General features: G+C 36.9%; 1 protein-coding gene across 1 annotated transcript in view; it reads right to left on the bottom strand.

Annotated features, from left to right (window-relative positions):
• The window catches only part of STK3 (serine/threonine kinase 3), a 129,263-nt gene that overhangs the window by 34,255 nt on the left and 68,480 nt on the right, over nt 1-26,528 (bottom strand). Inside the window, exons 9-10 of the mRNA XM_036406489.2 lie at nt 24,563-24,755; nt 14,075-14,250 (exon numbers count right to left, since the gene is read on the bottom strand). Coding sequence (XP_036262382.1) covers nt 14,075-14,250; nt 24,563-24,755 — 369 coding nt within the window. The remainder of the gene's footprint in view (nt 1-14,074; nt 14,251-24,562; nt 24,756-26,528) is intronic.

The raw sequence follows: 26,528 nt of genomic DNA, 5'->3' as shown, positions 1-26,528 counted from the left end.
GGGAACCAGACCTGGCACTCTTTCCAATAAAGCGAGCATCTGCAATGGCACTTCTTAGTTACTGAGCTGTGACTGCATGACAGAAGTGCTGTATCAGGAAAAGAGAGAGAAGACCTGACACAGATCATGAAAACTTATTCTTATGTCAGAGATGAAGATGAGCTTCTAGCTATAGAAGACTCCTCTAATGAGTCTTAGCTGGTGAGGTGGGTTAAGTCTTGCTAACAGGCAAATGCCCACCCAAATGCTCACTCTGTCCCTTTTCTTATGAGACATGGGGGAGAAAATAGGATGAGAAAGCTTGTGTCTCAAAATAAAGATAGGGAGATTGCTTACCATTTATCACTGCAGGCAAAACATATTTGACATGGAGTAAATTTATTGCCAATATAAATAGATTTGTGTAGTGAGAGCCAACCAACAACAGAAAACCACTGAAGCAACACCTGGTCTCTTTCCCTTCCCAAGCTTGACTCACTCCTTCATTACAGACTCTGCTACTCATAGCTACTATTCACCCATCAGCACAGAAGGATGGAAGGTGAACAGTTATAGTCAGTCAGCAAAAATTCCTTGTTGCCACTCCTTCCCTCCTCATAGTTCTCATAGAATCGCAGAATGATTTCTGCTAGAAGAGATCTTTAAAGAACATCTGTAATACAACCCCCTTGCCATAGGAAAGGGCATCTCCTACTAGATCAGGCTGCTCAAAGCCCCATCCAATATTTGAACACTTCCATGAAAGGAGCATCCACAAGTTCTCTGTGCAATCTGTTCCAGTGTCTCAGCAAACTTATAAAAAAATCTTTCCATTTGAAAATGCACTTGCAGCTCACTGAATCAGTTTAAAGTTATTGCACCTTGTCTTCCACTACAGGCCCTGGTAAAAAGTCTCTCTCCATCGTTTTTTAGAACTCCACCATAGATATTAAAAGGCCACAGTATGTCTTCCCCACAGCTTTCTCTTCTCCAGACTGAACAACCTCAACTCTTGCAGCCTTTTCTCTCTCTGATCATTTTTGTGTCCATCCTCTGGACCCAGTCCAACAAATCCACATCTTTGTTGCATTGAGGATTCCAAGGCTGGATGCAGCACTTCAGGTGAGGACTCATGAGAGCTGTCTAGAGGGGAAGAATCACCTCCCTGAACTTGCTGCCTGTGCTTTTTTATGCAGCTACAAATGTCTGTCTGAGCCACAAATGCAATATTCATAGAATCATTCAATGGTTTGGGTTCAAAGGGACATTTAAAGACCACATAACCCAACTCCCTTTTAAAAAAGCATTTTATGGCTACTTCCACTTTCATGGAAGCAGAAATAATTGATACATGATTTCACTTCTTACTTATCAGTCCCTAGTCTCACATCAGCATGCATTGTAACACACCTACTGGGCAACTCCATCACATGTGCACTATTACACAAACGCCAGGCTGGACTCTCTGCCACAACGACTGCTGGTCAAAGCCATTTGTGTCTTGTTCAGAGTAAAGCATTTGCTCATATTAATCCCACCTCATGACCAGCAGAAAGACTAAGGTGATCCTCCTTGTTTTGTTGTATTCCCTGTTGCCTCCATCCAGGCTCCCAGTAATCTATTCCTCCTTTTGATTTCCTCTCTCTGCCAGTCAGCATAACTGATCTGGGTATCAGTAGTCAATAATTCAGTGCTTAGACCTAATTGATGTTGTGTAATGAAAGGCTTTTGTGTGTGCATGGAATAAGTGTTGCTTTTCTCCCTCCTTTTCCTTTATAAATTGATATGAAATTACATTCTGTGATTCTATATCTAAAATTGTGAAAGAATGTTAAGTCAAATACTTGAAACACCTTAGGGAAGAACATCTTACGATTCCTTAGGCAACCTTAATTTTGCTTTTTTTCCTAATTATTGCACTGTAACACATTCTTTAATTACATGACTATGGGTTAAAACTTAGCTAAATAATGAGCCCAAAAGGGGTCAAGTGATCATAAATGTATCGCTCCTTAACTTTTGACCTTAACTTTTGACCATTTGATTTTGGCATCTGAACACGGTTTTTTAACTCGTTTTTGCATTTAGTGAGATTAGTTGAGAACCCTTCACAAATACTACTTTTTCCCACATAAACAACAAACTAAAGATCACAGATGAACATTCTCCTTCATATTTGGTATTATAATCTGCTTGTTAGAGGTGAAGGAAGACTTTCAATCCATGGCTCAACAAGAACAAGTCCAAAATAATGCCGATAGATTTGGGGAATAAAACAAAAAGCAGCGACCAAGAGTATTCTACTCTGTCATAGCTCCCTCTCAGTAAGGCAAAGGCTCCAGTATTATTCTTAACTAAGGTGCTTTGCTGGGGTCCCAACTCCTCCTGTGAATTTGAAGAGCAGTAAAAACAAGGTCTTCCTCTTGAAATTTATGCTTGGCAAGAACGTACTTTTTTTTTAGACATTGGTCACATTACAACCACTCTTCTAACTCCGTAACATGAAAATGCCCTAAATTGAAAATTATATCACACCTCTACTAACCAAACCTTTCTGTTATTATACTATATGGCTGTCCATCTTCTAAGTGACAGTTCTCACAAGCAGCACAGTACACTCTGGATGCCAGGCAAAGTTCACTGCACTAATTTTAAATTTAAAACTGTAAAATAGTGTCTTGAACTGGCCATGTGCAAAATCCTCTCACCACCACGTTATAATAGCAACAGCCAGCAGTAGAGGAATTTCAGATAGCAATTCACAGATTAGAACTGTCAGGTAATTTTTCAATTAATGTGTCTCAGCTCTGGAATTAATTTCTCCTTAACCTATACCTAATTTCTCCTTAACCTTAACCTATGGTCTAACAGATTATGTTTGCTGACTTCCATAATATGGGATATGAAACTGCAGAAGAAAATTACCATTGTATTTGGTGACAGGACAGTATGAAGACCACAATGTACTATCGCTCTTTGGAAGTGTTCTATTTTGGGAAGCAGCAATGAGATGTGCAAAGGAAGAAATTAACTGAAATCAAGCTAAATTAATTAACTGCTCAGCAGGGTTTGGAAAATATGTTTTCTAACGCATCTGTGCTAATTCTAGGGTAGCACAGGAATCTGTAAAAAAGGTGGGTGCAGGGAGCACACTTTGATGCTGGAAGCAATCCAGCCGCTCCACGCACACTGACTGCCGAACCTCTGAAACTTCACAGCGCTCATCCTCAGTGAGCTGCTGTTGCCATAGCAACAGCTCTTTAAAACATGGAAAACAGGTCAGGTAGTTTCAAACTAACCACTATTTCCAATGTCACTATTTTCCTCTGTAGTTTTGAACTAGCCCACCTCTGAGATAATCACTGGGCTGTTGCTATAGAGTCATCAACCCACAGAGAGAAGAAAACAAGGCTCTTGAGTTTCACAGGGATGCGTAAGTAACATGGAGTTTGGCCTCCCTCCACCTACTGCTCTCCCTAAATCCCTTAGAAATCCCCTCCAGAGGTATCAGCTCTTTTCCATCTCCTTTTCTCTGCAAATATTCTTTACTCTGAAAACTGTTTGGGACTTAAGATCTTTAGTTTTCTTTTTTTACATAAAAATGCACTGCAAAATTTTAGATTTAAATCCTGTTAACCGCTGAGTGTAAGTGAAAGATGAATTATTTGGCCGTAACATCATCCCTTCAAAAGGCCATAACAGTACTTTTCAAAACTTTATGTAAGGAAGAACAATCACTGCAAACGAGGCCTTTAAATCCCATGACAAGAAAGAGAGGTCAAGACAAGTCATTGAGACAACAAATGAAACAGCTGAGCACGCACACATCAAGCATGCACTATACAACCAGCACACTCCTGCCAATTCCCTCTCTGTTTCTCTAAAGTAGCACTGAAGGTGGACTGCACACAGTTGCTCACATCTTGCCAAATTTTAAGCCACAGAAAAAATATAAAAGGACAAGCCTTAGTTTCATTTTTTAATTTCATGTCTTTGTTATGTGAACCTGCTTGAATGTAGGTGTACTTACACAGGTCTCTTCATCTTGCCTCATAGTCATATTTTAATAGTTAATGGAAACTCTTTAGACAAAAATAGTGATTAAATTTACAACTTTGCAAAAGCAAAACAAAAAGCCCATTTCATCCTATACACAGATATCACAAGCATCATGGAAATACCATATTTCTATCTCTATGAACATTATCAGCACAACAGTTTGCATCTTTAAGTGGTTCTCCATCTCTGTAGAATACAGGTTCTTTTTGTGTGTGGATGGCATTTAGAACCGAGGACTATAATTAATGGCAATCTTAAAGTAACCCAAATGAAAGCCTCCACTTCCATTCACACTTCAAGTAATTCTCCATGCCAAAAAGCACAATCTCCAAAGAGGACACAACAAAATAAAAGAGGCTGTCATTTCAGAACAAGTCATTTTTAGTAACAGAACTTCTTGCATCTAGGTAACTTTTTAGGGTAATTTGAAAGTTTGGTCTGTGTCTGTGAAGAACACTTTTTCCTCCATTCTTACTTGAAAGTATAATATTGAAATATAAAAAACAACTACATATACTGGACTGTATTGACACCAAGAGGGAAAAAAAATTAAACGTTTTTAGAAGGTTGCACCAAATTCACATCTACAAGCACTACAGCATGGTCATACAGCATCATATGGTCAAGGCTGCACAGGTTACAAAGTTCCTGCTACTCAGCTGCCGACCTAACCTTGCCCGTCACCCTAGTCTGCTGCAATGCAAAGGAAGTTACATTTTTCAAAATGGTTTAAGATAACTTGTTTTAGTTCTCACTATGGCACACTAAAAATTGTCATGGAAATGAAGTCAGAGTGCTCAGCTGAGCATCAAGCAGCTTCTTGAAATAGCTATAGCCATGCTACCGTACCTTAAGAGCTGTCCTACTGAACAATTTTGTCCTGGAACATTTATGTCAACAAATCAGATTATCTGATTACCATTCTTATATCAGTACAATTCCTAATGTCAAACACAAATGTAAGTAATACCATGATCATTAGACAGAGGCCAGAAAAGTGTTAATTCTTCAAGTGTTTCTTTCTTAGGAATGGGGTGAATTTGCCCTAAACTAAGGAATGCTAAGAAAAACAGTCTAAGTTGTCAAATTTCTAACCCAAAATCTAAATGCAGTTTCACATTTAGGCACACAAATTAAAGTAGTTTCTTTAACAGCCTGAGCAGTGAAACTTAAGATTGACATCAGTAGGAGTTTTGCCACTGACTTTAGCAAGTATGAGATTAAGTCTTTGTGAAGAGTTTGCCAATAACCACAGCTTTGTATACGGGGCTTGCATAGCTTTATTTTTAAATTTTTACTCATGCAAAAATATAAAGTAGGTATAAAAACTTGTCAAATTTATTTTTTTGCTTTGTTGGATTTGTCATGTGTGTGGGTGTACCCTCCACACACCAGAGGATATCACATAGGGAGTTTTTTACCTTTTTAAGTACTGGTGCTGTCCATGAGGCACATGTCTGCCCAGGCACAAACAAACTATGTCTGCCCAGGCACAACAGTGAATGAAAAAAAAAGTCAAGTCTCCAAACAGTTTGATTACAAATTTACAATGCACACATCTTACCTTTTTCACCAAAAATAAAATTACTAGTTCACAGCAATGCTGCAACTCCCAATAAACAATAGTAAATGTGGATTATAATGCATCTTTATTCAAATTCTACAAGATATTTGCAAACTAAAACCACACAGATTTTTTTCTGTTCCTCATAAAGCACAATAGTATTAAATGTCAGCCATTTACTTTCCAGCATTTTGTTTACGAAATATTGTTAATATCTATGCTTAATATAGAGTCTACACATGGTATTTACTGGCTGCTGATCAAAACACAAGGCACAGAAATCTAATACAAGCATTGTGATTATTCAGAGTCAGCCACACAGTCACTAAGCTCATCCAATTTTTTTTTTCTGTTAAATTGCTAGAATCTTATATGACGAAGATCCCATTTGAGTCCAAAAAAAAGGGATGGGGGCCGGCACAAAAACCCCTAAACTGATGAAAACGTCCCCTTCTTTACCAAACCTCATGATGAAGAAATCCTCTTTGAAAATAAGAAGCTACAAAAATTAACTTAAAACAATCTTCCAGTCACCCACTCTCCTGAGACAGGTTTTATTTTTAGTCCTTTTCATTAGCATTAATTATCATAGCAAAGAGCAGAAGAGCAGATTTTGTTTCCCAGTGGTAAATTTGCATGATACTGACATAGAGATGATTTCAAAGAATTCTACAGAAAGCCTGAGCTGGAACAAGCACTCCTTGGTGTGAACATTCAGTGTGGAGATCAGACATTATGCACAAAGATGTGGCACACTGAATCACGGAACACGAAAAGCTCCTTGGATTAAATACCCTCCCTGTTTCGGGTTTTTTAACTGTAAGGGAAAACAGAATAGAGACTTGAATCTGAACTGGTTTGATGGACAAAAAAGGAGCATTTAAAACTTGTCCAGCCACAACTGCCTTTTTACAAGTTTCTCAAAACTATGTATATTACTGAGCTATTACACAATGATCCTAAAGAAGTATATTAGTACAGACAACTGGTTACTAAGGTAACAAGATGTTACTTTAAACCAGCAGCACTGTCCAGCTCATCAGCTTCACTCATGTCTTTCCTTTGTTCTTTTTAAGCTATGCACAAATTACAGACTTGCTATATAACCAAATATACATACTAGAGCTGTGCCTCAGTTTCTCAACTCATCTTCCTCATTCAAGCTAATGAGGTGAAAAAGAAGGCATTATGATGATGGAAGCATTTGAACTCTTTGGTGTGTAGTAGATTCATTCTTAACTCTATACAAAGAATTTGAAAGTTGGCTGAAAATTAAGTTTTGAAAGGTTTTCTCACTAGAAACTATTTGTAAGTAAAAAACAACTGCACACTGAAATTTTTTGATGCGATAAAATAAGATGGCAGGGATCCTGTAAAGTTTTGGGAGGGAAAACCTGGTTAAGTCTTACTGACTGAATCTTGGCTGAAATTTTCCAGAGGAAGACTCATGTTTGGAAATAACAGTTGACTGCTAATGGCAAAATAGATTAAGGTTACTCAAGCTCTAGCTCCTCCAAAACACTGACGCTCCTAACAAACAAATTAAATATGTCACTATCTGTGAGAGCTCAAGCTTGTAAAACATAAATGTTCTCAACATCTTTTATGATTACAAACACCAGGCATTAGCAGTAGTTGAAAAAGCCAGAGGAAATAAGGCCATCGGAAACATTTACAGGAGCGGGTCACCTATAACAACCCTCTGCTCCAAGTGGGATTAACTCCACCAAAACAGTTCCTGATGTGTTTATATAACCAGGTCTTCAACACTTACAACAATGGCAACTTCTGCAACCCTCCAATGCAGTCTGCTGTTGTACATAGTTATCCATTCTTCCTATATCCAACTTCAAATAAATTGCTGCAATTCAAGCCTGACCGCTTGCCTTGTCTTCAGAGTGTATGTCAATGATAAATAAAAGCCTTTTGTTCTGCTTAACATGCAAGAATGCAAAAAGCTTTTTGTTCTAGAAGGGTGTTTCCTGTGCTCTTTTAAGATACAAAAATTTCTATAATCTTTGTCAGACAGCACAATTCCCTTTCCAAAGCTGCTGAAGTATAGCACTGGCGCTTTGTTACATATGACTCAGTAGTCAGAGTAGCAGCCTTATAATAGTCCTACAATTTAAGATAAACAGAAAGTATTGATCCTATATACAGCCTAAAAAATTACTGGGATTGATTTTCAATTATTTACTTACATACTAATAGAAGAAGGAATATATTCAAAAAGAAAGGATGCTGTATTCAATACCAGCTGGAGAAACACTCTGCTCAGGCATTGTATTTCCCCTTCTCTGCATGAAAAATAATTCTACTTTCATGGTGAGAATATACAAACAGAATTGAGTTAAAACTGTAAGTATTTGACTTATAGAGTTTTTTTAAAAGTGTAATAAGTTGCTCTGTTATCTTTGCCTATAAAATCTCAGCAACCAATACTACACTTCTGGTTTACATGTCAGGCTGGCAAAAACTCCCTTCCTGAACAGCAGCATGATAAACCTAACAAACCACGACATGCAAACTATCCTCTGTAGATTCCTAATACAAATACCTCTTCCACTGACTTACCGACACACATAATTTTCATTTTTTTGTAAATAATCACCCAAGACACAAGAAGTTTCTCTAACAGCCACCTACTTTAAAAGGTACAGAAAATCTCCACTGCTGAGGTTCACAGTGTCCTCACAAAATGACCTAGATAAAGCATGTAATTTTCGTTAAATTCATTTTACAGTCTCTCCCCTTTTAGCCATGCCTGAACTGAGAGGAATGAAATTCTGTGTGGAAACTATCAGCACCAATAATATCTTTATCTCATGGGTGTATGGCCCATGCAAACACAGAAACCTAAGTTTCATATTTGCTAAGTTAAGAAAATATTCTTCCTGTCAGCATCTGAATATGCTTCATGATATTCAACAACTAATTAAAAACAAAGCAAAAAGAATCTACATTAGTACTTCATTTAAAATTTTCAAATCTTTGAAGAGAATCAGAAATTACTGAAAATAGATTAAATATGTTAATTCCCATTAATCAGAAAAAGAACTGTTCCAAATAAACTCATTCACTGCTTAAATAAAGTCAGCATAAATCCAGCCAAGATTTTGGACAAAGATGTATTTCCAATGAAGTTATCTCAGCTTAGCTTTATTAGTGAAGTTTTAATTTAATTCTAGATAGTCTTCAATCACTTTATGCTATTTAATTTTTACAGAATCAATTGCAACATTTTACATTTGTAAATGTTAACTGAAGTCTCAGTATCTGCAGTACTACTATTCCAAAATTATTATATTCTAATGTATTTGTTCCTTTTGAAACCCAGGGAAATATTCTGCCTACAGTAACAGATGGCTTTTTATTTTTTTTTGTTGCTATTCCAGAATCTTTAAGTCACCCAAAATGCATCTACTTAAACATGATGCTGCAGTTATTATGCAAAGCATGATCTACATGTTCACTGTTTAATATTTAACAATCTGGATACCATTCCTGTTTGGAAATAATTCTACTAGAGACAGAAATCATTACCCTAGCATTGCTATAATAAACAGATTTGCCTTTTTACATTTTATTGTCTCATAACTAAAAGTAAATTACTCATTTAAAATGAAATAACATATTTAATTAGTGCAAATGAAGTTTAGCAACTCATTCTGACTAATGTAAATTCAGAGGTTATCATCAATTAGGTTCATGTGAATCCTTTGTTAATATCATGTCCCACTCTAACACACATTACTAAGGGGCAGAAGGATTTACAGGGTAATTTTAAATCTTAATGAGATCCAAAATGCCATGATACAGTAAAAATATAAACAGCAGGTTATTTCACAGCATGTACACATTGCACATCCATCACAAGCTAAGGTTTATCTGAGTATCCCCACATAACAAAAATGTTAAAAGTTCACCTTTTCTTGGTGAAAACTAATTTCTATTATAAGTGTTATACAACATAAAATCTTCAACTGAGAAAGACAATAAAAAAAATTAACCAAGCTGCTTTAACGGCACCCTGCAGTTATACTACTCATTTAATACACAGCTCTCTCCAGCATGTACCTATTTCATGGGAAACATTCCCCATGGAAAGAACAAAGCTATCATAACAGCAACATGGCCACAGGAATACAAAATACCTACAAAAACCAGCTGTTTTTAAAAGGACTCGCCAGTCAGATGGGTGAAACAAAAACATTTGCTCTCATTCTGATCCAAACTGCTGACTTCTGAGCTAGAACTAAAAGTCAACAGTTAAGCTTCCTCATGAAAAAGCTGCTTATACCCTGCACTATTAACACTCCTAGGAATCTCATAGCCACACATTACAGAGCTTTACTGCCTTTTTACTTATTCAATGAGATTATGCCACTATTCCTCACAATGAGTACTCTGTTGTTGATTACACTTACTGGCATCAAGGTTTGCCGTGCATAAAGCATCACTTAACCCCAAGTAAAACTGACAGAATTAAGATTTAAAATACTGCTTTAATTATGCCACCTGCCACGTCTCTTAAAAAGAATTAAAATGTGTAAGAGAACTGCCTATAGATTGGTAAAATTCATTGAAAGCAAAATTCCACAATGATCCTCAGTGTGAGATACACATTAACAATTTAATATAAAAGCTGAAGTTTGAATAAACATTAGTTGAGTTTTTTTGAAAGAGCTGTATAACAAATCAGAGCTTCAACAGCTGCACTTCAAAGGCTGAAGTAGAAGAAGCAAAACAAAACATTACAAGTACTTCCCCAGATACACATTTCCCTAATATTCACTGATATCAAAGGCCCATACTTTTAGGTTTGAGAATTAATCATGAGACATCAAAAACAGACAGTAGAATAACAGAAAACAAATATTAAAACCAGCAATTCTATACAAATTCCTACTCAAAGAAAATAAAATAATCAAAAGTGCTTGAACTTGAATGTTTTTGTTTGGTCATTGTTTCTTTTTAAAAAGTAAGAAGAAACATAGTAGAAAAATTCCAAACATGAGAAACAATAACAGTACAAATTTGGAATAATGTAATATTAAAGGTGAGTATACAGTAACTGAATTCAGTCTAGGTAAAGTTAGTTGCAATATACCCTGATTCAATGCAATGTTTCTCGAAGGTCTGAAGTGACAATTTTTTCTTGTCAATTCCTGGAACATGACATCAGTAACCAGCACAGTCTGATCACAGAACTGAAGGCCCACAGGACCAAAAGTCAGAGACAGACCTTAAATTCCCATATGGAATCAGTGAAAAAGAATTAAGATCAGCTTTTAAATTTCAAAACATATGTACTTCAGTAGGGGAAAAAACCAAACTATAAATACCTACTTATAGAACAAATAATGCTGCTAAAATTTACTTTATTTTAAAGCTCAGATTGATTACCAAGCATGTTATTCTCTTGGAAAAGTCTTCTAGTTATATTTGTGTTGGCAACTAGTTTTTAAAACATTTACATCAGGGCAGAAAACTATGCTCACACCAAGCCTTTCAAACCAGCCCTAGCGCTCAGTTCATTTGCCTTATTTTATATATTTGTTTATCCACATTATGAGAACAGTTTCCTGTATCATTTATTTACATTATCTAAAAACATCAGCAAGTATGTAAGATTAACAGCTCTACACACATTACATGTATTTATACATTTCAACAAATAACTGTTTTATCAGACAGTACGATAGACTAAGAACAGGATAAAATATCACTGTGACCTAAAGCAAATATACTATTTGACCATAGGAATTAGTTCCAATTCTTCATGTTTCACCTTAAAATATACAGAAATAAGCAAACTAATTAGTTGCAGGGATTTATCAAGTTTGTTTTCACTTCCTTTTCCCTTCTCTTTCCCACCTCAATGCATTTCTTTTTCCTACTTTATGCTTGAACAGACATATACATTAATGAATTTGTAGGGTTTTCCATCCCATACACTTAAATGTTTCTTCTTAGCACGACCCTGTCATTCACCCTGGCTCACAAGTGAAGTGCTCACTGGCTGCCAGAACTGCCATGGTGTGTTTGGTTTACAAGGGTAAGAAATAAATATCATTCTGCAAATGAGTTTGGTGACTTCTGGCTTACACAGCATCCCTGCTCTTCTACACAGGAAGTGGGAGTACTATTAGAATATACTAGTATTAAGTTGTATTTTGATCATTTATATTTCAGTATACTTCTTTAAATAAAATTATGACTGTCATCATTTACAGTTTGGATATCTTTTTAGATCCCATTAAGGCTAATTTCAAACAAAACAGCACGGAATTATTTAGTTCAAAAAGTTTCCATCATTTATCCCTTTGATGACTCATTTAAAGACTTCATGTCAGCAACTGAAAACATTCATGTTGATCTCACAAAGAACAGACAATATATTATCCATGCTGCACACTGATTTATCCTTTGAGAAAGTCTCTTGCAGGCCACTTGCCAATACTGCCACTCACTGTCTAAAACATAAACAGAAGTGCTTCTAGAACATATAAGTAAATAATAATTGCCAGTGGTTCAAATCAGCAGGCAGTTAAAACCCATATCCTGTGCAACATCAGCTGGTACCAGATGCTTTAGAGAAATGTATTTTTGAGTGGACTACTCTGAAGCAGTACATCCACTACTGAAGCATCTTCTTAAACTTTTTCTTAGGATGGTTTATCTCTTCTTCATGTTTAAAACAAAATACCATCACCCACACAGAGATCATACAAATAGTTACTCACTTTTAAAAAAATCCTATTTGGTTTTCAATCAGAATAATTTTGTAGCAACAAGCCTCACAGCACTGCCTTTCCAGGAGGCCAAGGACAAACTGCACATCACATAAATTCCAACAGACTCAGGAACAAACTGCCCAGGTAAGTTGTGGATGCTGCATTATTGGAAGTTTTCAAGGTTACAGCTTTAAACAGCTAGTGAAAGATGACCATGTCCACAGCAAGAAAGCTGGACTAGATGACCTCTAAAGGTCCCTTCCTTTAGAGAGAACCATTCTAGGATTCTCAAGTCTGTACCTGCCAGTCTACCACCACTGGGAAGGTTTGCATATAAAACTCAGCAGTTCAGTTTCTGAAGATCAGAACTGCTTGGGTTTTGTTCTAGGACAAATTGCTATTTCAAGAAGGCAACTTCATTGTACAAGCAATGTCAACAAATTCCACATGATTATCCACGTATGAGTTATCAATGAGTAGGTACTAACAGACTTGTCATCTTAGCATTTACAAAAAGAATAATTTTTGCCTGCATTTCTTCACAAGTAATGGAAAAGACAGGATGAATTTAAAATTGTTCTAAAGGCAACTTTATTGCCACTATAATAACCCCACTGAAACAATGGCCAGTTATTTTCCAGTGAATAGTGCAACTATTTTGTTAGTCAATCATCAGGATGCTAATTGCTGCATTTGATAGGAGAAAAAATAAAACAAACTAAAAAAAATCCACCCAAACCAAAATCCAACTAAATCAAAACTCTCCAGCAGCAACAGCTTGTACTATGCTATTTAACTGGCTTTACCTCAATAGTTTAAATTTAAGAGTCAGCTTTAAGTAGAAATGCAGCAAGTGAAAACTGGAAAGAAAATTCCCCACCTACAGCTGTTACCTAAAATTAAACACAACATTTCTCTTGAAATCTCAAGTGTGCTTCAAAAAGGCACCATGTGATCATATTTAGCTACCGCACTGTAGTTACAAACATTTCATCCACAACAGATAAACAAAGACTTCATTGAAACATGTTAAAAAATAAGCCAAGGTGAAAACCAGGTATAATTACTTACATAATTATATATTTCATTTTAAGTGCAACCTATAACTTAGGAACTCTTTCTTTTTGATCTTGTTATAATTTGTGACATAGGCAAAATGAAATAAACTACAAATATTTTGGAGGGTAAAAACTCCAACCTAAAATAGATGAACTTGTGTTAGGTAGAATAATTCTATGTAAAGAGATGTGTGCTATTGGAATGGTACCAAGAAGATGACTTGTGCAAAACAGTAGGTGGTCTTAAACATCTCCAAGGGGATTGATTAAATGGCTCCAATCCAGTTTAAAATGCTTATCATTTTACGAGATAGTCAGCAAATATGACAACAATATTCCATGTCTATAGCAATTCTATTTTTTCTTAACAGTATTGGGTCAAATTTTAAAGTTGTGATACCACATGAATTTTAAGGAACCAAAACCATTTTTTTGAAAAGTAATTACAAGTAATTACAAGTAATTACAAAAAGTAATTACACCACTCCTCATTGAAAAGCCTGTGTTCATCAGGTGTACTTACTTCAACAACCAGGATGAGGCAAGCAACAAAGATTAGATATCTGGGCATTATTCTTGAGAGTTTATTTATTTTCTTTGTATTAATATAGTTATAGAAAGGTATTAACTATTTTTGGCACATATAAAATAAACTGCACACAAGAGAAGGTACTTACGAAATCAAAGTCTCCATCTTGGGGGACTTTCCAGTTATCAGGGAAAACGTTTTTGGATATGTGGAAAGGTTCATGCATGTTCTGATTACAGTTTTCAGGGCTTTTATTCTTGGAATCTTGTTTATCAAAGTAGTCCATGAAAGAAGGTCTTTGAACTTGTGGTGAAGTAGCATTTCCTTAGTTGAAAGAAAACAGACAAAAAAGGTTAAAAACTATTCAAAGATTAAAGTATTAATGCACTATAGACTAAACTTCACTAATTAATTTTCCTGGGGTTTGCAGAAACTAATACAGTCATCTGTATGTGATGCAAGCATCTGTTTGTCCCCTGAGGATCTCTGGCATAAAAGCTCATAGTCAAAGTATGATATTTTTGAAGCAAGATATAATGTGGAGAAATGTTCAAGACATTTCAGTGTTGCACACACAAATAACAGGAGAAGTCACTTCATGCAGTATTAATTTGTTGTTATAGAGGCTGAATAACATGAGGTGCTAAGCATCCCTCTGGGTGCTGAATCCCCCAACTCCGAGGCCTGGTCCACAGGCACTTGTAGAAAAGGAACAGAGTTTCACTAAAGGTGGGATTTAATAATTATTTAGAAAAAGAACTTGCAAAATACAGCTACATAAATTGTGTCTAGATGCTGCCTAATTTATTTCATTACCAATTAATATTCTCAGAAAATTACAGGATCACCCTCTACAAATGGCTGCAAAGTACCCTGTCCCCATATCCTGGGGGAGTTTTTGTCATCATCAAACAGCTGCAAAAGCTTTATGAAGCAGACAGGGATCAGCATGAACTCCTGCTCTTTTACCCTTTTCACAAAACTAAAGGTAAAAAAATAAAATTTTCAGTCCTAAATTATTGAAATTTGTTTTCATTTGTGGGATTTCAAAGCAAATTCATTACTAAATAGCATAATAAATAAACATTAACTGTCACCTCAGAGACCATATTCTGCATAGCATTGATACATTAAATGTGTCATGTCACTTCCTGGAAGTGTAACACATTTGACATGAAGATATATAAAATACATTTCCACAAATGAAATATGACACAGGACAAATAACTAAGACTGGGGAGTGGGGGGGACCTAACACCAAATCAGACAAAACTATACATTTAAATTACAAGCATAACAAATTAATAGGAATTTTTATTTCATATATTTATTTTTACAAGTGAAAAGGAAAACTGAAATTATATTTTGAGCTTGTGTTTTACATGGTTACTAGGACTTGCTAATCTCCTTATCTGGCTTTACACTTGTTTTTATTCATTCACTAAGTGGGTTTTTTCCTCTCTTCCACTTCTTATTTCATCATCTCTTTCCATCTCCTCTGTCTAAAGATTTTCTAATTCATTCTAATTTTGCTGCATGGCTAACAGCAGCCTGTTTTTTCATTAATGTTTATTTTTGTACTGCCATCTTTTTGCAGAATCATCAAGGCCAGAAGAGACATTCAAGATCATCTAGTCCAACCACTGACCTAGAAACACCACAACCATGGTGCCACAACCCCAAGTGCCACATCCAGACACTTCTTGACACTGCCAGGCATTCCAGAGATGTTGCCCCCACCACCTCCCTGGGCAGCCCATTCCAATGCTTACTTGCTTTTCCTGTAAAAAAAAAAAATTCAAATATCTAATCTGAATCTCCCCTGGCAAAACCTAAGGCCATTTTCTCTCACTCTTTTGCTTGAGACATGGCACAAGAGACCAACCCCCAGCTGGCTACAACCTCCTCTCAGGTCGTTGTCGACAGCAATAAGGTCACCCCTGAGTCTCCCTTTCTCCAGGCTAAACAACCCCAGCTCCTCAAAGGACTTGTGCTCCAGACCCTTCACCAGCTCCACTGCCCTTCTCTGGGCACACTCCAACACCACAATGTCCTTCTTCAAATGAGGGACACAAAACTGACCACAGGATTCAAGGTGTGGCCTCCCCAGGGCTCAGTAGAGGGGGACAATCACTGCCCTGGACCTACTGGCCACACTATTCTTGATAGAAGCCAAGACTGCATGTTGATTTATTGCTTCTTTTCTTTCTGCTACTCTGAAATTTTTCTGTTCCAGTAAGATTTCTTCTGGCATTTTTTAATGTGTGCTTCTATACGATCATGCTCTAAGCTTTAGTGATTTTGACTTTAGCTGCTTCCTTCAACTCCAAAATGATTCCTTCAGTCAATCTGTTATTTCCATACACACCTTCTTTTCCTCACATTTTTAGCTAACTTTTCTCCCAGTTTTTGCCACATTTTTTCATGTATTTTTTTCTAATCCCAGATCTCTACTCACCATATTTTAATTAGTAACAACTAATAATTCAGTGAACTAAACTCCAGGTTAAATTTAACTGACCAGACAGCAGACACCTCTTCTCTAGAATCTCCCAAGTTTGCCCCCACTAAACTCAAGATCACTTGAAGCTCATTCCTCTGGGACTGAGGAAGGGATGAGAAGTAAACAGCAGGGATGCCAAATAACTACAGCACATAGTCATAGAATGGGTTGAGTTGGAAAGGACCTTTAAAAACCATCTAATTCCAACTCCCTTTCCAAGGGCAGGGATGCCTTCCACTAGATCAAGCTTCTCAAAGTCCCATCCAACCTGGCCTTGAACACTTCCAGGGATGGGGCATCCACAGCTTCTCTGGGCAACTTGTTCCAACATTTTAACACCCTTGTAGCAGATAATTTCTTCTCAATACCCACTCTAAACCTGCTCTCTCTCAGTTTAAAGCCATTATGCCTTGTCCTGTCACTACAGGCCATTGTTAGAAGTCCCCCTCCAGCTCTCCTGTAGGCTCCCTGTTAAGTACTGCAAGGTCCTACAAATTCTCCCCGGGAACTCATGCAGAGAATGAGTCTTCTCTTCTCCAGGCTGAACAGCCACAACTGTCTCAGCCAGTTTTCATATCAGAGGTGCTCCACCCCTCTGATCATTGTCATGGTCCTCCCCTGGATTTGCTCCAACAGCTCCATGTCCTTCTTGTTTTGGGGGTCCTAGGGCTGAACACAGTATTACAGGAGGAGTCTCATGAGAGCTGAGTAGGGCAGGAGAAAAATGGAAGAATCTAAATTTTAAAAAACCACACATTTAGAAAACAGATCCAAGAGAAGATAGTAGCATGAAGGAGGTAGAATTAAAAACAGAAATACATTGCACTTTCTTAGTACAAACTGTTCATTACTTAGTGATTACTGCCCAAAACCCCTGAAAATGTTTGTACCAAAAAAGATAGGACACCACATTGCTGGCCTTTCACAACCAATTTTTTCTTGTGTTGAGATGGCTGTACTTAAGTTTCATCCCTGAGACATAGTTATAAACAAAAAGATTGCCAGTGTCTCTGTGCAAAACTCCAAGTACCAAAATGTTTGCCCATTACAGGTAAGGAAATCTCCATTCTCTCACATATAAGGCAATACTAAAGATTTTCCAAGCACTGCTCAGAATTTTTAAAACTATTCTGCTTGTCATTTTTAAAACTATTATAAATAATCTTCCTTACACATGTAATAGAAGACTACCTACACACAGAAAACAAACCAACCCCTCTGAATTCCTTGCTACCAAATGCATATTATGGAAATTGGGTCAACAGGACTGAAATTACTCCAAGGTAAGCAAAGAAAATTTATTTTTTTACTTTGAGAGTGTCTTTTATGTTTTGCTAAGTAAGAATTTAGACCTCACTTCTGGTTTTAACTGAGCATACAGTCAGTTAGCCCAATTAAAACAGCAAGAGCTGCTTACCTTCACTGCAAATACAAAAAGTCACACAGAAAACCAGAAATGTGACTGCAAAATGATGAGACCAGAGGTATTTCAAGCTTTTTTTTTTTGTTTCTTCCTCCAATGTAAAAAACCCCGGAGAATTTATTTAGAGATTAATTTTTAAGGTTTTGTTTTATTTTTATAAATAAATAAATGAAAAAAGAGACACTGTTTCAATCTCTAGCTAACCTAACAGGTTCAGTTAGTGTTTCATAGGAATGGGTTGACATCTACCAGTTTAAAGGCCATGTGAAAGTTGATGTCTCTTTTCTATTTACATTAGAAAACACTCAGGATCTTTATGCCAGAGCAAACTGATAAAGATTGCACCTTTCTTTTTTCTCCCCAAAATAAGATCATTTTGAAAGTACTTTTTTAAACTTTCATGAATAACAGAGTAATGTTATCGTCTCAAACATCTTTCAAAAACCAAGAAAATTGGAAGTATAATATGAGAAGATTCCCTTAAGGACAATTAATTCACTAATCTATTCAGTAAGTTACATTTGCCACAAAAAATCTGCAGCACAGTCAGTATCACTCCACACTTCCACTGAAAGCTTATTGTGCAATAGCCTGTTCCATTCTAGAAGGATTTGGATTTTTCAGTTCTCCTAAATATTTGCTTTTCAATAAGCAATGATCATGTTTAAAAATGTTTTTCACCATTCCAATATTTAAGAATATCTGTCTTCTACCATCCCTACAACTTGCCTACTGCAAAGACAGCTTGGGAAAAAAGGCCATGACAAACAACAGTCAGAAACTGCTGGCAAGCCATAAAACACAGAGAGCACCACTGGTGCTGAAAACACTCTACCTCAGCAATACCCCGATAGGAACACAGCCAATAGGGATGTCCCCAAATAGTTATGCAAGCACATTTCTTCCAAAAAGTATCCTGAATAAAATGGATGAGGTAACAACACAACACCAACTCTATGACACTGTTTCAAAAACATATCACAAATAAAACAAATAATTCTCAACACACATTTCAAAATAAAGAGGAATGCACACTCCACTCTAATGATTTGGCAAAATTCCACTGATGTCATCTACCATGAAAAATTATTTTGCAGTGAAGCATTTCCTACAGAAAAGTATTATATTATTATCAAATTGATTTTAAACCAGTTTAAAAGTTCTGCTGTTTATAAGTTCTGCCATTAGTTAACAAGAAAGGTCAGCAGATGAGGGTGACCATCGCCTACAGAAAGGAGACTCCCACTACAATTTCCTGGGAGGGCACAGGTGCTGGTATTTTGTTTGTTTGGTATTTTGGAGTGGGGGGTTTACAATGTCCAGTAGAAAGTATATAAGTCTTTCTCTCACTCTGTGACTACCAGGACACTGGACCTCTTTGCAGCTGCATATCTATGGAGGAAAGCTTTCTTCCTTTTGCCAAAAGCCATGAGCTTGCACAGCCTTCTACATCCATCTGCCACTCAACTGAGGAACATTTTCAGCTGCTTGGTGAAGTTAGGGATCTGGCTCTCCTGTCTGAAGTGCTTCTGTGAACATCTTGTCATTATCTTTTATTCCCTCAAAATACACTGCTCTGTCACTATTAAGAGTCAGAAGCTGTAAAGCAATCAGCTTTTCAGCCTTCTTTAGACCTGTACATACCTATATGCTCTCACCCCTGCTGCAAAGGCTACCAGAGCTTATACAACATCATACTCTACTCAAGTTTTGTATTCTGTACATTCCTACCACTACTCTCTCCCCTCACAAGGTGCCCTGCAACACAGTGGCAGTAATTCTGGGAAATGGGAGGCAGAAGCCTAGAATGTCAATTTGACCTCAGTCTCCAGGCAAATGCATCTAACAGTGAACTACCACATGAAAAGCTGCACAGCCACCTCCTTCAGCCATATTTTTAGCAGGAATTGTGACTGTATTTTATGAGTGGGAAAGTTCTGCTGCTAACACTCACCCATTAAGCAACCACCTGAAAGAATTAGAGGTCAGGCTACTGGGAACCACAGGGAAGCAGCAGTAGAAACTGTATCAGGTACTTAGGCCAGAGCAGCTGGGATTCTACCACAGGACAGATCTAAGAAATGTTTCACTTCTGAGAGCTGTGTAACAAAGTGGTTACTGAGCTCACAGGTTTTGTATCACAGTGACTTAGACACCCAAGCCTTCATTCAGCATCGGGCTTCATCCAGTCTTTTGTCTGTTGTATGATACACCTATTTACCAGAAGTAGTTGCAACTGGCATCTAAATGGAAAATCCACATAATTGTCAACTAGTTCAACTAGCTTCAAGTTGAAGCTTTCAGAGACTTTTCGAAGGACTATGAACCCAAGTTACAATTTTTAATGAGGAAAAGTATCTAGCACAAAACATTTCTTTGCTTCTTGAGAATAAGACTTGTAAAACTGGTTTAATAATTTTTGTGATTTTTCACCCTCACTCCCTGGAAAAAAGAAAAAAATATTCAATGATACGACTATTATAATAATGGAATATTCTGAGTTGGACAGGACTCATCAGGATCATAGACTCCAACTCCTGGCCCTGAATAGGACACCCCAAGAATCACACCATGTGCCCGAGAGCATTGCTCAAACACTTCCCATCAATCCATTCCAGCCAAATTACACTTTATTTCTGGTTTTAGCAAAACAAAGAAAATCCACATTAAACTAGCATTCTGCAACAGCTCTCAAAAGCAGAATTGACAACAATATTATTTAAAAAGAAAAATTCCCATTTTAAAAATATACTACTACTAGTGACATAAATGAACAACTTTATTACCAGTCACAGAAAATGGCTTGAGAACCAATACAGACCTGTAAACATCTATCAGCTCTATACATATACACCTATATAGTACACCTATATATGGCACCAAGCAAACCATCTTACTGGGGGCACAGTAAACATGCCTGACTGAAAATACATCTGTGAAGTGTAAATACCTAGGCAACAGCAACACTGAAACCAGCCCATAATTGAGTTTCCTTACAAAACTCCTACTGAAATTAAGACATAAGCTGTTATAAAGCATGTTTCACCAGCTTTTGCTTGTCAGCTGAAACACCAGCTGAAGTACGAGTTTTGAAGCACCAGTCCAGAGCTATCCAAGCATACACCTCGTATCACAGAGGAGACTGACTTACAATATCAAACAGTCTCTTACCCTGGATGCTGAAATCACTAAAAATAATGAATAAACCAATTAATGAATTCTTCTATCAACATGTAGATTCCACAGCATGGTGCATGTCCCACTGTAATCAAAAATACCATTATATTTAATAAGACAGGAGAGTAAGTGCTGGAACCAAACCTGTTGCCTGACAGCTGAATGATAAAACCATCACTTGCCTCAGGCTATCTCCAGTTTGCCAACTTTGCTGGAGTTATGCTGCTCAAAACAGTCATCTGGTGGCAGGGAGGGGGGAAGCACAGGGAAGGAAACCTTCTGTCCCAAAGATTATATTCTTATGTTTGATTAGAAGGAAGAATGCATTTAAGAATTATACTGACTAAACCTAAAATGTTCATGTCTTATAGGGCAAAAAGTAATAAAACAAAGCCTGATTACTTTTCTACATGCTAGCTGTCAAATGCCACCTCATGACTTCTCTGTCCTTGTCTTTTAATACATTAGTTACCAACCACAAACTATCTCTTAAGTTCCACCAAAGACTGAAGCAACAGTTAGAAATCCACAATAAACCCAAACTGCAGCAAGAGACAACTTCTTTTCCAGCCTAATGCAGATAGCCAATATAAATTCAACAGGGCAAAAAAGAGAAGCAGGGGCATGTTAGTGAAAAAAGAGAAAAGAGAACGACGACAGGTATGGTATTGTTGGTGCACCAGAAAGCCCTAACACTAAGCCTTGCTGAAGAACCACAAGGGGAATGTGAGGAAGCTGGTCTGAACACCAGTCTCTCCACTGACATATGAAAAGGCTTCTACACAAAAACAAGTAAAACCCAGGCAACCGAACAAAAGAGGTAATATTTCCATCATTCTCATCTCTCCTCTACTCTACATTAAACCTCCTAAAGTAAAGTTCCTCCCAACTCTCCTATGTTCTTCATTTTCTTTCCTGCATCCAGGTACGTACCACAGAGTCTCTGTTCAGAGCATGCACAGGCATACCAAGCAAGACAGGATAAATGTTGTTTATTACTAGACTGTATAATGTATGTTGGGGCAGAAGGACAGGCCTCTTTTTGTTCCAAATCCCAATTTTATCTGGGCACAATTCCCTATTTGTGAAAAAAATATGGTTTTAGTTATCTTCTGTCATGGCTCCCAGAGGCCTCTAAGCATGGGTACTTATAAATAAAAACATATTATTGTTTCTTATTTTGTCCTTGAGCGGGGAAACAAAAGGCAGAAGGAAACAAAACATGAAACTAAACGCAACAGCAATTAAATGAGAAGTTTGTCATAAATATTTTGTGTCTCTAGGAAGGAAATGAAATCTCTCTTCCCTAGTTCACAAAGTTTATTTCTCCAACCTTCTTGCTTGCAATGTTCTGTTATTCAGCAGTATCAAAGAGCATTTTTAAGATACTAATTTTGATTTACTATAACCAAATCACGCAAACATCCAGAAAGTGCCTACTTTGCCTCTAAAGGTACATTGGAAAAAGCAACTAATCTCCAAAATCTCCTGTCTTTGTCGAGTACAAAGAAACACAAAATCTGTGTCTGCCTTTCAGGGACATAAAGGATTTTTATGTTCCTTCCTGGCGACATTTCTTTAGGAAACTTGCTATTGCTCCTGTTTCAGCCAACAGCACAACAATCAAAGAACCAGAGGACCAGCTACAGTGGACATGATTTATATTCATCTTTAGCTGAGAGATGTGGAGGTCCCATTCTTGAATTATTTCTAGTTTTTAATGTAAAAAATGCAAATAATGGGTGCCTAATGCAAAATACAAGAAATTTCAGCAAGTAAGTGGTGAAACCAAACCTGTGGCCTGACAGCTGAATGATTAAAACATCACTTGTCATGAAGCAAACTACCTCCAGTTTGCTGGATTTGCTTTGCTGCAGTTACAGGGCTCAAGACAGTCATCTACAGGACAGGATGGAAGGGAAGGAGAATAATCCCAAGATTATTCTTGTTTGAGAAGAAAAAAGAATGGGATTAAGACATATACTGATCAAATGTGAAGATGTAGAAAGGCAACTCTCTAACTACAGATTGTAACTGGAATCAATTAAAAATTGAAAATAACAGTACATTTTAAAAGCAATGTCCCCAGCAGACAAATAAAACACAGATTAAGAGATTGCAATGCAAACCCAATGCCACCCTTCTGATCTGTTTGGCCTAGCAACAGGAATTTCCTCTCAGCATATATAAAAACCGCATGGGTAGTGTGGTGCAATTTGGTAAACTACTTTCACAAAACTTACTTATAAAGACTGATTTGTCAAGCTGCATAGAAACTGCACTAAAGCCTAATTCATAATACTTCCACCCTAAAAATTAATTCTAAATTTTTTCATACTATCTTTCCCCATTTATTTTATCACACAGCTGAGAACTCTAAAGGAAAAACAAAATAAAACCCAAAACAAACCACAAAAAAGCCAAACAAGCAACATCTAAAAAACCCCTTTTTCCTTCCAACTTCCTGTACACACAAAAAAGTTTCTGCTTTGCACTTCCAAATAATCTTGAGCAAATTACATCAGGTAATCTTGAGCAAATTACATCTACATTCAAACACAAATGCAGCTTTGTATTTGCTAGGAAACACTACAAACTTATTTATTTGGCACTGAATTCCACTCTTGAGCTATCAGCTCTCTATATTACACACACATAACTTCCCACAGCCTCCCCTCCCTGCAACTGTCTGGAGTTAAATATTACATTGTGCCTCATGAAATCAGGCAGCTACAGCCTGAGTTAGAGTCATCTGTTGATGCTGCCTAATCATGCAAATAATTCTATTAAAATTCATGGACCTCTATCTGCAGTAGTCTTCAGCCAAACAATGAGCATATCAGCTAGTAAGTATGTAAATTAACTATTTTTAAAATGTGTATTTATAGATATTTCAGTATAAGTTATATTTTTATACATTAAACATGCACATTTCTTTTTCTCCTTTTTACATATTCCCTCACATGCTGCCAAAATCAATTAGAACTTTTTAGTTAGGTTTCAATAATCTTTTGATTGTTGCCTTAAATCAACCATTGTTGAATTACATTCCAAAAAACGTCCAAATAATAATTTGCTTAAAAAATACAGATCTGCTAAGTGATCATGAGTTACAAAACGATTTTGCAGCAAAATATATTACTGATTGCTGACCCCAAAGAGAGTCATGATACATTCCCAGGACCACTGACATTGAAACAGCAGCCCCTCACATAATCACACCAGTTTAGCTCCAAGAAACTGGTCCAGCTGTATGTGGGACAGGAGACAAAGAGACAAGCAGTACAATTCACAGAAGGACAATTTGAGAGTCCTCTAGAGAATCTTAGCAAAGCACCAAAACCAGGCTTCTGCTTTGAATCTCCCACTGTAGTCAACTTTCTCTCTACAAATTACAGAGTGCTTAGAGACACATAAACCCCTCTCCCCCTGTTTTAACCACAGAATTTGACTCTTTAAAGCCTTTCATGATACAACACTGTCATGCAGCATGAGAAAACACATTATTAGAAGAAAGCAAATTAACAACATACGTTTCATGGTCCCATCTTCCTCTTCATCATCATCACTGTTGATTACCATGGTCCCCAAGTCTGATTCTAACATGGTGCTGTTGTGCTCAATCATTGTCTGAGCACCCTCACTCATTGTGCTGGTGGCTCTCATGGTACCAGCGCTCTCTGAATTGGTCTTCACCATGGTGTGAGAGTCCAACTCATCTTCATCCTATGGGGAAACGTTTGCCAGGACAGAGCAGATCAGTAAAACAAAACAAAGGTAAGATGCAATCACTTATTGATTAGTATTTTATCTTTTTGTGACCTAGTTGTACTGCTGGACTCCAGGCTTAAAACTTTAAAAGAAATCACAAAATAAAAAAAAATCTTCCATATAAACAAAAACACAAACTCTTCTCTCTCTCACAGATGCATAGCAGGGTAAGTTTAACATGGCCCACACATTCACTTTGCATTAGCATTCAGGTCTGAGTTATCTTTGTGATTTTCACGACCCACTTTATCTCTCTGAGTTCCAAAAATCACTAACACAATTTAGAGAAAGAGATTTTGCTGTTTTGCAAGGGACTGTCAGCAAAGGGTGTTGACCACCCTTAACTTAGGATCGTGCCCAGCATCTGACATTACGTACAGAGCCCAGATGATAGGTTCATGCTCAATTTAGCTATTAAACAATCTCCAACAGAATTTTTGAAGTCCCTCTCAGAAACAAAAAATCAACTTGACTTACTTCAAGTGTTTACTGCCATTTTAAAATCTTTGTTACAAATGTGAGTAAATAACTTGTTAATACCACACATAAAAATAGTCCTTGAGCACATACTTACCCACTAAGTGTGGGGGAGATAACATCAAGGAGATAGAAAGTAATATTTTGAATTGGTAAACAGTGATGTGTCAGGAATTTGAAACAGAGCACTAATGGCAATCCAGTTAATGAAACATGAAATTCATATGGAATATCAATATTTGAAAACACTAATGGGAAATCCCACTGGTTTCCAAAATCTGATTTTGATTATACACACAACATCACAGAATTTCAGGAGTAATGTGATGGACTGTGACTATACACATTTTCTATTTGAATAAAATCTATTACTCAAGGTAAAAAAAAATTATTCTCATTTGTTGATTAAATGTAAGCAATAATACTCATCGCTATGAAGTTACTCTATGTCAAATTGTTGTACTTTAAGTACAATTGCTACTTTCATGAGTTCTATAACCATATATGCATCCATTTCCTCTATTGTGTCAAAATTTCATTAGAGTTCCTTGATAAATGAATTTTATCCCTGATTAACAAAATATTTTAGCTACACAGTTTGGAAGACTATTACATAACCCTTGGTTTTTTGGTTTTGTTTTTTTTTTTTTACTTTACCCCTTACAAATAACATGTTGTTGCTACATAGGATCACAGAATTCTTTAGTTTGGAAAAGACCTCTAAAATCATCAATCTGTTAATCTGGCACTGCCAAGTCCACCACTAAATCATGACCCTAAATGTCACATCTACAAGACTTCTAAATACATTCAGGCTAATATGTAACATTAAAACAAGTCTTCACCCACTAACAAATTTCCCCTTTTTCCTAAATCTTGGCATTGCTTTATAGATTTTAAATGTTAAACTATGAAGTAACTAAGTGCAGGGGCTGGGAAGAACAGAGTCAGAATGCCAGAAGAACTAAAGCCCAGACTCAAACCCCTGCAAGGTCTGGCACTTTCTGTTTCTCACTGAACTCACTCCCTGGCATGGCAGACAATTTGCCTCTCGCACAGACACATGAGCTGCATGCCCTGAGTGCCTGTTTCACTAAGGCCTGGTCTAGGTAGATATAGAAAATTGAGTGCAGTAATACCAGCTCCTGAAAATTATTCTATTATATCTCAACTAAGAGACACAATATCAGATTTAATTTTGATAGTCCGGCTAACAGCATACCATAATGAAGCCAGGATAGAGACTAAACA

Source organism: Molothrus ater, chromosome 1, assembly GCF_012460135.2.
Source record: "Molothrus ater isolate BHLD 08-10-18 breed brown headed cowbird chromosome 1, BPBGC_Mater_1.1, whole genome shotgun sequence".
Classification (NCBI taxonomy): Eukaryota; Metazoa; Chordata; class Aves; order Passeriformes; family Icteridae; genus Molothrus; species Molothrus ater.
This window is presented reverse-complemented; position numbering and strand designations above follow the sequence as displayed.